Source organism: Pseudophryne corroboree, chromosome 5 (genome assembly GCF_028390025.1).
Source record: "Pseudophryne corroboree isolate aPseCor3 chromosome 5, aPseCor3.hap2, whole genome shotgun sequence".
Lineage (NCBI taxonomy): Eukaryota > Metazoa > Chordata > Amphibia > Anura > Myobatrachidae > Pseudophryne > Pseudophryne corroboree.
In genome coordinates this window covers 51,220,823-51,239,525 of record NC_086448.1, presented here as the reverse complement: position 1 = coordinate 51,239,525, position 18,703 = coordinate 51,220,823, and the positions used below count along the sequence as shown (strand labels likewise).

At 44.8% G+C, this 18,703-nt stretch overlaps 1 protein-coding gene across 1 annotated transcript in view; it reads right to left on the bottom strand.

Moving 5' to 3' along the window:
* The window catches only part of KCNQ3 (potassium voltage-gated channel subfamily Q member 3), a 369,444-nt gene that overhangs the window by 144,486 nt on the left and 206,255 nt on the right, over positions 1–18,703 (bottom strand). Inside the window, exon 2 of the mRNA XM_063921266.1 lies at positions 2,151–2,241. Within this exon, the coding sequence (XP_063777336.1) occupies positions 2,151–2,241 (91 nt within the window). The remainder of the gene's footprint in view (positions 1–2,150; positions 2,242–18,703) is intronic.

Here is an 18,703-nt window from a genome sequence, read left to right as displayed (position 1 = left end):
TAGAAAGCCCCTTGCAGGCTCGCTCTGCTTGCCACAGGTTTTATTCACACTCTATGGGTGTCGTGGACACCCACGAGTGGGAATAGCCTTGGCACAGCTGTTGGTCGGGATCCCGATGTCGGTTTTCTGACCGCCGGGATATTAACTACATCCCATACAGACTAGCAAAACCAATTCATTTAATATAGAGAGAAACATACTTTTATCATTTTATTATTCATAGAGTCAACAAGGTAGAAAGTATTATCATCAGCCAGTAAGCTGGGCCAGTATGTTTTATTCAGCGTTAGGTAATATGTGACTCTTCTGCCGCTGTAGAAATATGAGTCCCAGCAATCCTGACTAGGAGCATGGTGACTTCCAGTCAGGAACAGTACAGGTAGAATGGTTGCATAGTGGTTGGCATTACTGTCTCACAGCTCTGAGGTTATACGTTCAATGTCTGACCTTGGCACTATCTGTGTGGAGTTTGTACGTGCCCTCCTTATTTGCATGGGTTTCCCTCTACACTCCAAAACTCTGGCTACACGGTGGTCTAACTCTGTGTATGTTCTAAATAAGGCTCTGATTGGCTACATGTTGGTCTAGCTCTGTGGATATTCTAAGGCTCTGATTGGGTACAGGTTGGCCTAGCTCTGTGGATGTTCTAAGGCTCTGATTTGGTACAGGTTGGTATAGCTCTGTGGATGTTCTAAGGCTCTGATTGGGTACAGGTTGGTCTAGCTCTGTGGATGTTCTAAGGCTCTGATTTGGTACATGTTGGTATAGCTCTGTGGATGTTCTAAGGCTCTGATTTGGTACATGTTGGTATAGCTCTGTGGATGTTCTAAGACTCTGATTGGGTTCAGGTTGGTCTAGCTCTGTGGATGTTCTAAGGCTCTGATTGGGTACAGGTTGGTCTAGCTCTGTAGATGTTCTAAGGCTCTGATTGGATACAGGTTGGTATAGCTCTGTGGATGTTCTAAGGCTCTGATTTGGTACATGTTGGTATAGCTCTGTGGATGTTCTAAGACTCTGATTGGGTTCAGGTTGGTCTAGCTCTGTGGATGTTCTAAGGCTCTGATTGGGTACAGGTTGGTCTAGCTCTGTGGATGTTCTAAGGCTCTGATTGTGTACAGGTTGGTATAGCTCTGTGGATGTTCTAAGGCTCTGATTGGGTACAGGATGGTCTAGCTCTGTGGATGTTCTAAGGCTCTGATTTGGTACAGGTTGGTATAGCTCTGTGGATGTCCTAAGGCTCTGATTGGGTACAGGTTGGTATAGCTCTGTGGATGTCCTAAGGCTCTGATTGGGTACAGGATGGTCTAGCTCTATGGATGTTCTAAGGCTCTGATTGGGTTCAGGTTGGTCTAGCTCTGTGTATGTTCTAAGGCTCTGATTTGGTACAGGTTGATATAGCTCTGTGGATGTTCTAAGGCTCTGATTGGGTGCAGGTTGGTCTAGCACTGTGGATGTTCTAAGGCTCTGATTTGGTACAGGATGGTCTAGCTCTGTGGATGTTCTAAGGCTCTGATTGGGTACAGGTTGGTCTAGCTCTGTGGATGTTCTAAGGCTCTGATTTGGTACATGTTGGTATAGTTCTGTGGATGTTCTAAGGCTCTGATTTGGTACAGGTTGATATAGCTCTGTGGATGTTCTAAGGCTCTGATTTGGTACAGGATGGTCTAGCTCTGTGGATGTTCTAAGGCTCTGATTGGGTACAGGTTGGTCTAGCTCTGTGGATGTTCTAAGGCTCTGATTTGGTACATGTTGGTATAGCTCTGTGGATGTTCTAAGGCTCTGATTTGGTACAGGTTGATATAGCTCTGTGGATGTTCTAAGGCTCTGATTTGGTACAGGATGGTCTAGCTCTGTGGATGTTCTAAGGCTTGATTTGGTACAGGTTGGTCTAGCTCTGTTGCTTTTCTAAGACTCTGATTGGCTACAGGTTGGTCTAGCTCTGTGGATGTTCTAAGGCTCTGACTGGCTACAGGTTTTGCCAAGCTCTGTGTTTTGTCACACTGAAGAAATGGCCACCAGCCATTATTGAATATCTCAAAACTGCTTTTATCCCTCAGTAAGGATGCAACGCGCTGAATATAAACCATTTCCTGCTTCTAGAGTGTATTGGACAACAGGTGGTTATTTGTTTAAGTAATGTTCATACTTACTATAAGCAGCAGCCAGTCTCCAGAAATATCTTCATATTCCTTAAATGTGGTAAGGATTGCCAGGACCAGACATCCCAATACTATAAGGAACCTGGAAAGCAAGAGACTATATGTAATGTACAGTAGGTATACAGTATATCAGTCATTTGTAGCCTTGTTACCTGAGATGGTTCCAAATAATGTAATAAGTGGGTACAATAGTAAAACTTCTAAAAAGGAAACCTGGAGGTAATGCTCATACCCAGTGATGGACTGGGGGCAAGAGTCGGCCGCTCGTGCATGGGACAAAGGGGCATGGACACGCATCACATGGCGTGCTCACACTGCATTGCCCCATTTCAGTATGGCGGCTGAGCAGAACGCCAGGAGGCGGAGCTGCTCAGCCAGGCGTTTAGGCGGCCAGGCTGGGCCTTCCGGCATTTGCCAGAAGTACCAGATGGCCAATCCGGTTGTACAGTACCAATAACAACCAAACAAATTCTAGCTATAACTAATCTGATACACTCTAGAAATAGCTATAATCTGATTTGTTGCTATGGGCAACAACTACAATTTTGCTTTTTAGAAGTTTTAGTACAGTAAATCTACCCTGAGGTTTCTGATCAGTAATAATATACTTAGAGAGAGAGTGACAGGTAACAGCAGTTGATTTACCGACGGGCACATTACTGACGGTCATAATCCCGACAGCCATTGACCGACAGTCAAAACACTGACACGGTCAAAATACTGACATTCATCATGCTGACATGTTCAAAATGCCGACATAGAACACCGAACTTTTTTATTTTGTACATTGATCAAGTTATCAGCAACATCTCCTATCTTCTGTACAGAGTCTTCATTCACTTTGTGTTCTTATGCCATATGTCGCAAGATTCTTGATGAGACTTAGAGGGTCATTCCGAGTTGATCGCTCGCTAGCTACATTTTGCAGCGCTGCGATCAAATAGTCGCCGCCTATGGGGGAGTGTATTTTCGCTTTGCAGGTGTGCGATCGCATGTGCGGCCGAGCAGTACAAAAAAAGTTTTGTGCAGTTTCTGAGTAGTTTGAACTTACTGAGCCGATCACTTCAGCCTGTTCGTGTCCGGAATTGACATCAGACACCCGCCCTGCAAACGCTTGGACACGCTTGCATTTTTCCAAACACTCCCAGAAAACGGTCAGTTGACACCCACAAACGCCCTCTTCCTGTCAATCTCCCTGCGATCGGCTGTGCGAATGGATTCTTTGTTAAATTCATCGCTCAGCAACGATCCGCTTTGTACCCGTACGACGCGCCTGCGCACTGCGGTGCACATGCATGCGCAGTTTTGACCTGATTGTACCGCAGTGAAAAAACCTAGCGTGCGATCTGGTCGGAATGACCCCCTTAGACCTCAGCCACTGGCAGCAATGTATACTTTTTCCGACACTGTGCGTCTCAGTCGCAATGCAGCGGCACATCAAGGCGCTCTCAGCACCAGCAGCCTGTGTATCTTTCTATTGCACTTTTGTCGCATTAGTAGTGTTACTAAGACACATATTTAAAGAAAAAAGGTGCTTGGCGCAGCTAAGTCGCCAGGTCCATGGTGCGGTACGGTGAATGTGGACACCTCTGTAAGTCACTGTGCGTATGTAGAATGCAGTAGCATATAATGACTAGTGTAAGTAGTGATGTTGGAGGAACACAGACCCGCTGTCCATCTAGGGTCCTCTGGTGTCAATCGTATTGCTAGAGATGAGCGGATTCGGTTTTACTCGGTTTTACTCGGTTCTCAAAACGGCATCTTATTGGCTATCCAAAACACGTGACATACGTGAGCCAATAAGATGACGTTTTGAGAACCGAGTAAAACCGAGTAAAACCGAATCCGCTCATATTTGACGCATCCTAACAGCAACAAAGTATGCCCGGAAATTACAGTCCTGTGTCAGCAACTATGGTAATCAGAGGGTGCTCTGCAAAGCCTTTTACTGCATTCTGAGCAGTCACTGATATATTGCGCATCTGGCAGGGAAAAGAGTTATTGCAAACGTTATTAATGTTTATCCTTTGTTTGCGCTCCCCTACAGGGCAATGTCAAGCATCTTTTTTAAATTAAAACTCCTTCTTCCCCTCCCACCTGCCTTCATCTACTCTCTCTCATCAATAACCGCCTCTCCGTCCAGCCCTCAGAATGCATTATAACTCATAATTAAGAAGTCTAGGTCAGGCGGTCACAGATAATGGCATTATTAAACTTTTTTCCAGAGATTTGGACCATCAGGACATCAGATGTACAGAGCAGCTACACCGTAAATAAATGGTGATCTGACATGTAAACCTATCTTGCTGCACTGACAAATGAAAATGTAATTCCTTCCATATCAGGGTCTGAGCTAATTGACGCTGTATATATAATATAACTGCTGTTCTCTAATGTCATTTACGTCTGACTCAGAGGGGCGAGTTCTATGTCTAACGTTACCCATATATAAATGGCATACATGTGTAATATTACCTTTAGGGGTCTATTTACTAAGCCTCGGATGGAAATAAAGTGGACGGAGATAAAGTACCAGCCAATCAGCTCCTTACTGTCATGTTACAGGATGTGCTTGAAAAATGACAGTTAGGAGCTGATTGGCTGGTACTTTATCTCCGTTCACTTTATCTCCATCCAAGGCTTAGTAAATAGACCCCATAGAACCCTAGAACTCTGAAATATTTTGTGTGGATAGAATTTAGTACAAAAAAAAACAAAAAAACAATAGAGTCGGAATAGGAACGGGTAAGCGTACAGCAAGGGCAATTTTACGTGTTGCACGCCGACCTTGAAATCTTTAAATACGCTTTGAGATTCCACCTCTTCAGACGGCGTTAACCATTGTAGCCTAAAGACTACCTTTTCACTGGAGTGGGATCTTCAGATCCCTCTTTGCAGCCTATACTGAGTTCAAGCGAGGCCTTGTTATGATCAAGCCAGGACTGACCCGGCAGGACAGCGATAGTTACTGAAACAGACCCCTTTGGCGCTAACTGAACACATCTGAAAACCTAGAACAATTTTTACTGACATACCCATCATAGATGTTGATTGTGTGCTCTTTGGTATTTGGAGTGGCTTGCAATAAACTAACCATGTCATTTCATACTGTATATGGTATTCTAAAAATCCTGAAAGGCAAGCTATGCTTATTGTGTATATGAGGAACAACAACCCTTTAAAAAGTCTATAGCCTCATGGGTGCACTTAGGGGGCGATCGCCAGTTGAGTGGGAAGTTCTAAACTTTATGCTCTGTGTGTGATGGTGCGGCACCATAGACACTCCTCTGTTCCTTGCATATCAAAATGGTTGAAATGATCACTATGAAGACAGCGCCATTCAGTCTTCAAACTTCAGACAATGAACTGTGGATGTTTGATTTTCAGTCTGTCCTGGATTTTAAGTCATCACTCTGATTACTACTGAACACGGACAGCTGATCTTTCATATTGATCACTGTTTTTAGGCACGCTTGCCTACCCTCCCATAACTTCTATGAGACTCATAAAGTAGAGGTAGTACCATGAATTCCTTCCAGCTCCCACACAAGGGCAATACTGTGTGGTATAGAATAGGGTTGACTTACTGTGGCGTAATTTGAATTGGGGGTACTATTGTGTGGCCACGCCCCTTCCCCATGAGACTACACCCCTGTTTTGGTGTGCACTGTCACAATTCAAGTTATGGGGGTGGGGGCACCAGTGCTCTTTCTGGCACAGGGTACCAAAATGTCTAGTTATGGCTCTGGGTGGGAGGCTTTATGGTGCAATTCTCTGCTAATTGCATTACTATAGCGCGGGTCCTGACTGTGCAATGCCACAAACAGTGAGACACAAATTTACACAGTGTTCTCACTCCAAAAAAAAACTGTTGGGGGGTGTTTGTGTATCAAGACTTGGAGAGAGATAAAGTGGAGGCGTTTCCCAAAGCACCCAGTCAACAACTGACATTTACCTAGTCAGAGCCGGCCCTAACCAATATGATGCCCTAGGCAAGATTTTGGCTGGAGCCCCCTAGCACCACCGCTAGTTCCGCCTCTGACAGTGCACCCCTTTCCCAGCACCATCACCCCTCACCGATAGCAGTCCTTATTTTGAGTTTCCTACCCCCTATATTTTAAATAGGACCAGTGTGCACATTCAGCGCACAGCCAAAAAAAGGGGTGTGTTCTTGCTGGCAAGGGGCATGGCCACACAATAGTACCCCAAATTCAAATTACGCCACACAGTAGTGCAACTTTATTCACATTTTATCATGCGATAGTGTACCTTATTCAAGTTACATCACACAGTAGTACCACTTTACCTTATATATGTTACTCCTCACAGTAGTGCCTCTTATTCACATTACATGACACTGAATTGCTCCTTATTCACATTACACCACACCAAATTGCTCTTTATTCACATTAGACCACACATTAGTGCCCTTTCTATACATTACGCCACACAGATCACCTTATACACATAATGCCACACATTAGTAATGCATTTATACACATAATACCACACAGTTATGCCCCTTACACATATGACACACATTATTAATGTCCTTATAAACATAATGCACCTTACACATTATGACAACCTTTATTAATGTCCCTATACACATGTCCCTTACACATATGCCGCACATTAATGCATTTTTACACATGACACACATAATGCCCCTTACACATATGCCGCACACTACTGCACAACCAACCCACTCACACACAGCACTCACACGCCCGCTAACACTGTGACCTCTGCCTCTGCTTGGATACAGATGTGTCCTCATAAATCTTGCCTCAATGCTAACGTCGGGCGCCTTTTTTGATGAAAATGCCTCTTATTTGCATTGCTATGTGACTAGGATGCACAAGCAATTTTATAGAATGCACATGATAAATGTCACTTCAAAGCTGATTGGTTGCCATGGGCAACTTCTCCGCTGGCTCACTTCTACACCCTTTTCACTGCTTCATGAATAGACCCCAGTGCTGCATATCATTTTATTCAGCAGAAGCTGCTGATGCACCTAGGCATACCAAATACCCTAGGCATTTGCCTAGTTTGCCTATGCCTAGGGCCGGCTCTGTACCTAGCACTGGGGTCTATTCATTAAGCAGTGAAATGGGTGGAGAAGTGAGCCAGCGGAGAAGTTGCCCATGGCAACCAATCAGCTTTGAAGTGACATTATTCATGTGCATTCTATAAAATTATACATAGCAGCTGATTGGTTGCCAACGTTACTCTATAGACCCTGACAAAGTTTGTTAGTTATTGCTGCAATTACAGCCAGGAGCGCCCGCACGTGGAAACTTCCTTCACATGTGTTCATCTTCTAAAGCTTAATTGGGAATAGGAAATGAAACGTTTCCCCCAAAATTAGTTTTATAAAAACTAGAGATGAGCGCCTGAAATTTTTCGGGTTTTGTGTTTTGGTTTTGGGTTCGGTTCCGCGGCCGTGTTTTGGGTTCGACCGCGTTTTGGCAAAACCTCACCGAATTTTTTTTGTCGGATTCGGGTGTGTTTTGGATTCGGGTGTTTTTTTCAAAAAACACTAAAAAACAGCTTAAATCATAGAATTTGGGGGTCATTTTGATCCCAAAGTATTATTAACCTCAAAAACCATAATTTACACTCATTTTCAGTCTATTCTGAATACCTCACACCTCACAATATTATTTTTAGTCCTAAAATTTGCACCGAGGTCGCTGTGTGAGTAAGATAAGCGACCCTAGTGGCCGACACAAACACCGGGCCCATCTAGGAGTGGCACTGCAGTGTCACGCAGGATGTCCCTTCCAAAAAACCCTCCCCAAACAGCACATGACGCAAAGAAAAAAAGAGGCGCAATGAGGTAGCTGTGTGAGTAAGATTAGCGACCCTAGTGGCCGACACAAACACCGGGCCCATTTAGGAGTGGCACTGCAGTGTCACGCAGGATGTCCCTTCCAAAAAACCCTCCCCAATCAGCACATGATGCAAAGAAAAAGGTTAGGTGGTATACAATTATGGACGGGCTGCCGAGTGCCGACACAGAGGTAGCCACAGCCGTGAACTACCGCACTGTACTGTGTCTGCTGCTAATATATAGACTGGTTGATAAAGAGATAGTATACTCGTAACTAGTATGTATGTATAAAGAAAGAAAAAAAAACCACGGTTAGGTGGTATATACAATTATGGACGGGCTGCCGAGTGCCGACACAGAGGTAGCCACAGCCGTGAACTACCGCACTGTACTGTGTCTGCTGCTAATATATAGACTGGTTGATAAAGAGATAGTATACTCGTAACTAGTATGTATGTATAAAGAAAGAAAAAAAAACCACGGTTAGGTGGTATATACAATTATGGACGGGCTGCCGAGTGCCGACACAGAGGTAGCCACAGCCGTGAACTACCGCACTGTACTGTGTCTGCTGCTAATATATAGACTGGTTGATAAAGAGATAGTATACTCGTAACTAGTATGTATGTATAAAGAAAGAAAAAAAAACCACGGTTAGGTGGTATATACAATTATGGACGGGCTGCCGAGTGCCGACACAGAGGTAGCCACAGCCGTGAACTACCGCACTGTACTGTGTCTGCTGCTAATATATAGACTGGTTGATAAAGAGATAGTATACTCGTAACTAGTATGTATGTATAAAGAAAGAAAAAAAAACCACGGTTAGGTGGTATATACAATTATGGACGGGCTGCCGAGTGCCGACACAGAGGTAGCCACAGCCGTGAACTACCGCACTGTACTGTGTCTGCTGCTAATATATAGACTGGTTGATAAAGAGATAGTATACTCGTAACTAGTATGTATGTATAAAGAAAGAAAAAAAAACCACGGTTAGGTGGTATATACAATTATGGACGGGCTGCCGAGTGCCGACACAGAGGTAGCCACAGCCGTGAACTACCGCACTGTACTGTGTCTGCTGCTAATATATAGACTGGTTGATAAAGAGATAGTATACTCGTAACTAGTATGTATGTATAAAGAAAGAAAAAAAAACCACGGTTAGGTGGTATATACAATTATGGACGGGCTGCCGAGTGCCGACACAGAGGTAGCCACAGCCGTGAACTACCGCACTGTACTGTGTCTGCTGCTAATATATAGACTGGTTGATAAAGAGATAGTATACTCGTAACTAGTATGTATGTATAAAGAAAGAAAAAAAAACCACGGTTAGGTGGTATATACAATTATGGACGGGCTGCCGAGTGCCGACACAGAGGTAGCCACAGCCGTGAACTACCGCACTGTACTGTGTCTGCTGCTAATATATAGACTGGTTGATAAAGAGATAGTATACTCGTAACTAGTATGTATGTATAAAGAAAGAAAAAAAAACCACGGTTAGGTGGTATATACAATTATGGACGGGCTGCCGAGTGCCGACACAGAGGTAGCCACAGCCGTGAACTACCGCACTGTACTGTGTCTGCTGCTAATATATAGACTGGTTGATAAAGAGATAGTATACTCGTAACTAGTATGTATGTATAAAGAAAGAAAAAAAAACCACGGTTAGGTGGTATATACAATTATGGACGGGCTGCCGAGTGCCGACACAGAGGTAGCCACAGCCGTGAACTACCGCACTGTACTGTGTCTGCTGCTAATATATAGACTGGTTGATAAAGAGATAGTATACTCGTAACTAGTATGTATGTATAAAGAAAGAAAAAAAAACCACGGTTAGGTGGTATATACAATTATGGACGGGCTGCCGAGTGCCGACACAGAGGTAGCCACAGCCGTGAACTACCGCACTGTACTGTGTCTGCTGCTAATATATAGACTGGTTGATAAAGAGATAGTATACTCGTAACTAGTATGTATGTATAAAGAAAGAAAAAAAAACCACGGTTAGGTGGTATATACAATTATGGACGGGCTGCCGAGTGCCGACACAGAGGTAGCCACAGCCGTGAACTACCGCACTGTACTGTGTCTGCTGCTAATATATAGACTGGTTGATAAAGAGATAGTATACTCGTAACTAGTATGTATGTATAAAGAAAGAAAAAAAAACCACGGTTAGGTGGTATATACAATTATGGACGGGCTGCCGAGTGCCGACACAGAGGTAGCCACAGCCGTGAACTACCGCACTGTACTGTGTCTGCTGCTAATATATAGACTGGTTGATAAAGAGATAGTATACTCGTAACTAGTATGTATGTATAAAGAAAGAAAAAAAAACCACGGTTAGGTGGTATATACAATTATGGACGGGCTGCCGAGTGCCGACACAGAGGTAGCCACAGCCGTGAACTACCGCACTGTACTGTGTCTGCTGCTAATATATAGACTGGTTGATAAAGAGATAGTATACTCGTAACTAGTATGTATGTATAAAGAAAGAAAAAAAAACCACGGTTAGGTGGTATATACAATTATGGACGGGCTGCCGAGTGCCGACACAGAGGTAGCCACAGCCGTGAACTACCGCACTGTACTGTGTCTGCTGCTAATATAGACTGGTTGATAAAGAGATAGTATACTCGTAACTAGTATGTATGTATAAAGAAAGAAAAAAAAACCACGGTTAGGTGGTATATACAATTATGGACGGGCTGCCGAGTGCCGACACAGAGGTAGCCACAGCCGTGAACTACCGCACTGTACTGTGTCTGCTGCTAATATATAGACTGGTTGATAAAGAGATAGTATACTCGTAACTAGTATGTATGTATAAAGAAAGAAAAAAAAACCACGGTTAGGTGGTATATACAATTATGGACGGGCTGCCGAGTGCCGACACAGAGGTAGCCACAGCCGTGAACTACCGCACTGTACTGTGTCTGCTGCTAATATATAGACTGGTTGATAAAGAGATAGTATACTCGTAACTAGTATGTATGTATAAAGAAAGAAAAAAAACCACGGTTAGGTCACTGGTATATACAATTATGGACGGGCTGCCGAGTGCCGACACAGAGGTAGCCACAGCCGTGAACTACCGCACTGTACTGTGTCTGCTGCTAATATAGACTGGTTGATAAAGAGATAGTATACTACTAATATTATATACTGGTGGTCAGGTCACTGGTCACTAGTCACACTGGCAGTGGCACTCCTGCAGCAAAAGTGTGCACTGTTTAATTTTAATATAATATTATGTACTCCTGGCTCCTGCTATAACCTATAACTGGCACTGCAGTAGTGCTCCCCAGTCTCCCCCACAATTATAAGCTGTGTGAGCTGAGCAGTCAGACAGATATATAATATATATAGATGATGCAGCACACTGGCCTGAGCCTGAGCAGTGCACACAGATATGGTATGTGACTGAGTCACTGTGTGCTGTGTATCGCTTTTTTCAGGCAGAGAACGGATTATAAATAAAAGTGGTGGTCACTGGTCACTATCAGCAAAACTCTGCACTGTACACTACTGAGTACTCCTAATGCTCCCCAAAATTAGTAAATCAAGTGTCTCTCTAATCTATTCTAATTCTAAACGGAGAGGACGCCAGCCACGTCCTCTCCCTATCAATCTCAATACACGTGTGAAAATGGCGGCGACGCGCGGCTCCTTATATAGAATCCGAGTCTCGCGATAGAATCCGAGCCTCGCGAGAATCCGACAGCGTCATGATGACGTTCGGGCGCGCTCGGGTTAACCGAGCAAGGCGGGAAGATCCGAGTCGCTCGGACCCGTGAAAAAAAACATGAAGTTCTGGCGGGTTCGGATTCAGAGAAACCGAACCCGCTCATCTCTAATAAAAACATGAAAGCGATTGCTTTAATTAGAATGGGGCCGTATATTAGATTAGTTTCAATAAATCAAAGCTAGGCAGCCTGTGGCTCTAACCTGCAGTGGAACCACTAATCCCAGCATGGACTGCCAACCTCTGGCAGTAAATCAGTAAAATCGCGGATAGTCATGTGTTGTCGGATCACAAGTCCCAGCATCGGCCATAAATGATATGAAGGTTCTCATACCACCAGTCAAAACATTTACAAACTCAATTTCATTAATCCCCATTTAACTCCCAGGAACCTGATGGCAAATAAACGCCTAAGAAGAACCCTGGGGCCTCTAATCTGCTAGAGTGACTCCTTTTCCTGTTAATTAGTTTACACTGCAGGAAACAGGTTTCTTCTCCAATCAGTATAACAGTACTTGGTAGGTAGCCAATATTACTTTTTTTTCCCAAACAATATTAAATCTCTGTGCAAAAGAGTTTCCTTGTAATGCTAGAGATAAACTAATACATTCACATGTTTAACAGCCATTCTGAAAAAACACAATTCTGACCCAAACTCTCTCTCTAACCGTCCCGTCTCTCAGCTCCCATTCCCCTCCAAGCTACTGGAGAGACGGGTGTGGTATAAAAGATAGTGTCTAGTTAGACAGTCAATAGATAGACACCATATGTTAGACAGACATTAGGTCGATAGGGCCAAAAGGTCGACATGAAAATGGTCGACATAAAAAAGGTAGACACCATGTTTTTTGCATTTTTGTGGTTTGTGTGGATAGTTATGTCATCTGGGACCCCCGATTGTAGAAAGCCATACCCTCGCGGGACTCGATTCGCTCGCCACATGGTTTATAACCAACTCTATGCCGACATGGATAGAGAAGGTATGAAATAGTTCAAAAACATGTTACATTTAAAAAAAAAACATTTGTCTATCTTTTTTATGTCGACCATTTTCATGTCGACCTTTTGACCATATCGACCTTTTGACCATGTCGACCTTTTCACCCTGTCGACCTAAAGTCTGTCTAACATATGGTGTCTATCTATTGACTGTCTAACTAGACACTGTCTATCTATCAACCGGATACCGTGAAGGATCTGGTCACTGCTAAAGGACATTACTCACTTCTCATTCTTCTAGAGCTCTCTGCTGCCTTTGACACTGCTGACCACTCTCTCCTCACACTACAATCCCTAGGTCTCCAGTACACATCTCTTTCTTGGTTCTCATCCTACTTATCTAATCGCTCCTTCAGTGTCCGCTTCTCTGAATCCACCTCCTCTTCGCTACCTCTTTCAGTAGGAGTACCGCAGGGCTCAGTCTTAGGCAGAGGCGTAGCGTGGAGACATGACACCCGGAGCAGGGTCATGTCACGGCACCCCCCCCACCACCACCACCACCACACACACATATATATATAGATAGATAGATAGATAGATAGATAGATAGATTCACACACATATAGGCACAGACATACATAAACACACACATATACACACACAGACGCATATATACACAGACATATACACATAAACACACACATATACACACATAAACACACACAGACATACACATATACACACAGACATACGTAAACACACACATATACACACAGATATGCAGACATATATATACATAAACACAAACATATACTCATACATACTCATACATAAACACGGACATACATAAGCACACACATACACACACACACATATATATATATATATATATACAGACATATACACATAAACACACACACACACATATGCACAGACATATACACACATACACACATAAACACACAGTATACACAGACATAAACACATACACAAACAAACACATACACACACAGTATACACAGACATAAACACATACACACAGTATACTCGGACATAAACACATATACACACAGTATACACACATCAATTCTCACCAAGTGGGCAGCAGCAGAGCAGCAGCTCCATGTTCTAGCCTGGAGGGGCGGAGCTTCTATGTGATTGACAGACTGGGCCTCCATGGAGGAAAGGACTGAGGAAAGGGAAGGGGTGGCCACCACACTGCCTGCATGTTCCATGTCACCGAATGCAGATACCTGACAGCCAGGAAGGTTCTGCTGACAAGCCTCCAAACCTCCCCTCTTCCCTAACAACACACCACACCACACTACACTGCACTTGACTATCTGCAATCAGGGACATGGAACATGCAGGTAGTGTGGCAGACTGAATAGCCCTCTATATCATACAGCCCAGTGGCATAACTGTGAAATTTGTGCCCCCCTGACAAAAATGTTTCTGCCCCCTCCCAGCCCCCGTTCATTAATTATAATTTTTACCTACAGGCTCATTGCCAGGGGTTTCATGCTTGTTGTCAGGGGTTTCATGCTCTGGATTTCATGCTTACTGTCAAGGGTTTCATGCTTGTTGTCAGGGGTTTCATGCTCGTTGCCAGGGGTATCAAGCTCGTTGCCTGTGGTTTCATGCACAGGGTTTCATGCTCGTTGCCTATGGTTTCATGCACAGGGTTTCATGCTCCTTGCCAGGGGTTTCACGCTCGTTGCTCGGGGTTTCATGCTTGCGGGTGGCGCCAGTGAATCCCGGCACTTCGCTATACGCACTCTGCCAGTAGGACCTCTAGCATCTGTCTCCTCCTAGGTGGCAGCCATTTTTGGAGCAACATTTTCAGCAGATTTCCATGTGGACGGCCAGACCGCATGGAATCTGCATAACACAGGTGCCGGTGCCCCCAAGCCACCACGTAGTCTGCGGGAGCTGTTGCTACGCCACTGATACAGCCCACCAAGAAACTTTGCATTCTGGCTGGACCATTATGCAATAGATAGCATCTATCCTTGTGTATCAATGCCTATTTCCCTATAGATTGTAAGCTGGCGAGCAGGGCCTTCCTACCTCTTGTCTGTCTGTTATTACCCAGTTTTGTGTTATCACTATTGTTCCCATGATAAAGCGCAATGAAATATGCTGTGCTATATAAGAATCTGTTAATAAATAAATAAATAAATAATAAATATATATATATATATATAACTTGCAAAGTGCAGTGACCCCTATTCAATTTATTACATATAAAGTTGAAAATAGGTGCAGATTTTAAAGTGTCACAATCCTATGTTAGAGGCAAACTCCTTAATATAAGCACAATGGGGGTCATTGCGAGTTGATCGTAGCTGTGCTAAATTTAGCACAGCTATGATCATCTTCCCTGACATGTGGGGGGACGCCCAGCACAGGGCTAGTCCGCCCACATTGTCAGTTCGGGCCCCTTCCCCCCCCCCCCCCCCTTCCCCCCGCACAAATACAAAAGCATCGCACATCGGCGATGCTTTTGTATTTGTGGAATAACTCCCGGCCAGCGCAGCTCCTGCAGCTGCCCGGGAGTTGATCGTCGCTGGCACTGGCCGCAGCGGCTGCGTGAGACATCACGCAGACGCCGCGGCCCACCCGCCCAACGGTCCGGCCACGCCTGCGTTGGCCGGACCACGCCCCCTAAATGGCGGCTGAACGCCGCCGTCCATCCCCGCCCGCACTGTGACCGCCTCTGCCTGTAAATCAGGCAGAGGCGATCGCTACTGAACGACGGCCTTTGGCCGTCCGGCATGCACCGGCGCTGGTGCATGCGCAATTCCGACCCGATCGCTACGCTGCAATAAACTGCAGCGAGTGATCGGGTCGGAATGACCCCCAATAATCAGTCATTATAGGATGGAATGGTATCGTGGACAGTGTTGCACGTCAGCGCTAGTATAAACAGGGAATGTGCATCCCAAACCCTTAATTCACGTTTCCATACGTAATTGCACAAGCTAAAAGGAACATGTGTCAGGATTAGGATAAAGGACTCACAGCTGAGAACCAGCGATATCCAGAACAAAAGAAAGTTTTCGGTTATTTAGAGTCACTGAGACATTTGAATACTCTTAAAACGTATCAGAGCAGCGCAGGCTGCCCTCACACAGACAGTTACACTGATAATGCCGACGCAGACCTGCAGAGCACAAGGCATAAATACAGCACAGACATTGCAGAAATAAATTACTTATTGCAGGACTGTAACGTTCTGCGCTTCTGCCGACCCTGCTGTCTTATGTGGGCTCATTTATATATATAATATATAATTATCTATATTAAAACAGCTACGCACAAAGAAACGCCCAGTAAGTAGATAATAACTGAGTTACAAAAGCTGCTAAATGATTTATATGCAAGTCATATTGGGCCTAATTCAGACCTGATCGCTCGCTAGCTATTTTTTTCAGCTCTGCGATCAGATAGTCGCCGCCTATAGGGGAGTGTATTTTTGCTTTGGAAGTGTGCGATCGCATGTGCAGCCGAGCGGTACAAAAAAGTTTTGTGCAGTTTCTGAGTTGCCCAGAACTTACTCAACCGCTGCGATCACATCAGGCTGTCCGGGCCCGGAATTGACGTCAGGAACCCTCCCTGCAAACGCTTGGACACGCCTGCGTTTTTCCAACCACTCCCTGAAAACAGTCAGTTGACACCCACAAACACCTTCTTCCTGTCAATCTCCTTGCAATCAGCTGTGCGAATGGATTCTTTGTTAAACCCACTGCTCAGCATCGATCCGCTTTGTACCCGTGCGACGCGCCTGTGCATTGCGGTGCATACGCATGCTCAGTTATGACCTGATCGCAGCGCAGCGACAAAAACCTAGCATGCGATCAGGTCTGAATGTCCCCCATTGTCTGAGATTTACAGGGTTCTATCTAGAGCCCCAACACATTATATTTCTCCGGACAGTCTTCGATACACTCCCAATAGCTGGGACTAAGTAAAAGCACCAAGCACTTGGGGGACGTATTTAGGTAAGTGAGGCCTGCTCTTAGAGCTATTGGACACATTCCCAACAAGAACCCAATCTATTTCATATTCATAAACTTAGCAATAACGCTATAAGTGTGATTTGTGAGCACCTTGTCAGTCAGTTACATCCTCCTCCTTTCTCAGTCTTACCCAGGACTCAAACCCAACACCTCACACATTGTAGTCAGACACCTTACACACAGAGCTAGTGGCTCCTGCATGTGAAGTCTGGTAATTATTTTCTGCTGGGACCTGTAGCATAGCAGCAACACTAGTAAGTTTCTGTGTGATGATAAGCAGGTAGGACTGCTGAAGGAGAGAAGGAAGGAGGAGAGGGAATTACAATCCTTAATTTATTTCTCGTCTTTACAAGAAGCACTCTTCTATAGAAAACCGTTTAATATCTTTCAAACGGATTAAACCAAAAAAATTAGAAAAAAAAAAGGATATAACATACAGATATGTCCTCATACACTTTGGCTCAAGTAGCGCCAAAGCATCTTTCTCGCTCAAAATGTGCATCTTGTTCACATAAATAAAAACAACTTGAAAAGACAAAACAACTTTGCTGGTTTGCACTGATCTATTTGATGAGCGACATTTGTGTATGAAGTGCTACCATGCAAATGTAAATTCGGCAGAAACCTACGGGGCCCGCTTTTCCGGATGAATATGGGGCATATCTTTGATATGTGCTACAGTTCCCCCTTAATAAATTCAGGGATACTTATTATTTACAGGTTGGGGATATCCCAAGGATAATAGTTGATAAAAAGTCCCCTTTGTGCTACCGGCATCAGTGAGATGCATTGCAGAGGTGACCGTGAGAACAGGACTTGATGTGCTCTCATTTCTGCCATGTGGACAGCAGGGAAATATGCGGAACGGCGTTATATGGATTTCTCACACACCCTGTGACCTAATACTGTTTTAGATTCTGAATGATTTAAAACATGCCCCAATTATACAAAGAAAAATGAGATGATAAATATATTTAAATAATACTGTCAGTCTCAATGGAGCAGGAAGGTCATCTGGGAAACACCTATTTAGTTATTTATAATCATGTATTTATATAGCACCAACATACTCTGCATCATATTCCAGAGTGGAGGCCCAAGAGGCAAGTGTGGGAGTTGTGGGATTCCCACCACCACAAGGCTGTTGCTCCACTCCCCAAGGCACTCCTCCTGGTTATGAAAAGATGGTGGAAGAGAAAGCTCACCTGGCTCCGGAGGGAGTCTAGCCAGATACTAAGATCTTCTTGACCCTCTGGCAGCATACTGTAACTGCCACCAGAGAGCGTCAATCCACAATGGACCACGAGGGATGGAGGGACTACCTCCCCCAGCACCCCAGCTAAATTCTGCCAGAAAGCCTCAATCCCCTCTGGACCACCATGGATGGAGGGACCACCTCCCCTGTCACCAGAGCTAAGCACCGCCAAAAAGCCTCTATCCCCACCAGACCAGCAAGAATGGAGGGACCACCTCCCCTGACACCACAGCTAAGTTCTGCCAGAAAGCCTCAATCCCTTCTGGACCACCATGGATGGAGGGACCACCTCTCCTGTCACCACAGCTAAGCACCGCCAAAAAGCCTCTATCCCCACCAGACCAGCAAGGATGGAGGGGCCACCTCCCCTGACACCAAAGCTAAGTTCGCCCAGAAAGCCTCAATCCCTTCTGGACCACCATGGATGGAGGGACCACCTCCCCTGTCACCACAGCTAAGCACCGCCAAAAAGCCTCTATCCCCACCGGACCAGCAGGGATGGAGGGACCACCTCCCCTGACACCACAGCTAAGCACAGCCAAAGAGCCTCTATCTCCACTGGCCCACCAGGGATGGAGGGACCACCTCCCTTCACACCACAGCTAAGCACTGCCAGAGAGCCTCTATCCTCACCAGAACACTAGGAATTGAGGGAACACCTCCCTTGGCTCCACAGCTAAGGTGTCAGAAAGGCTCTATCCCTACTGGACCACCAGGGAT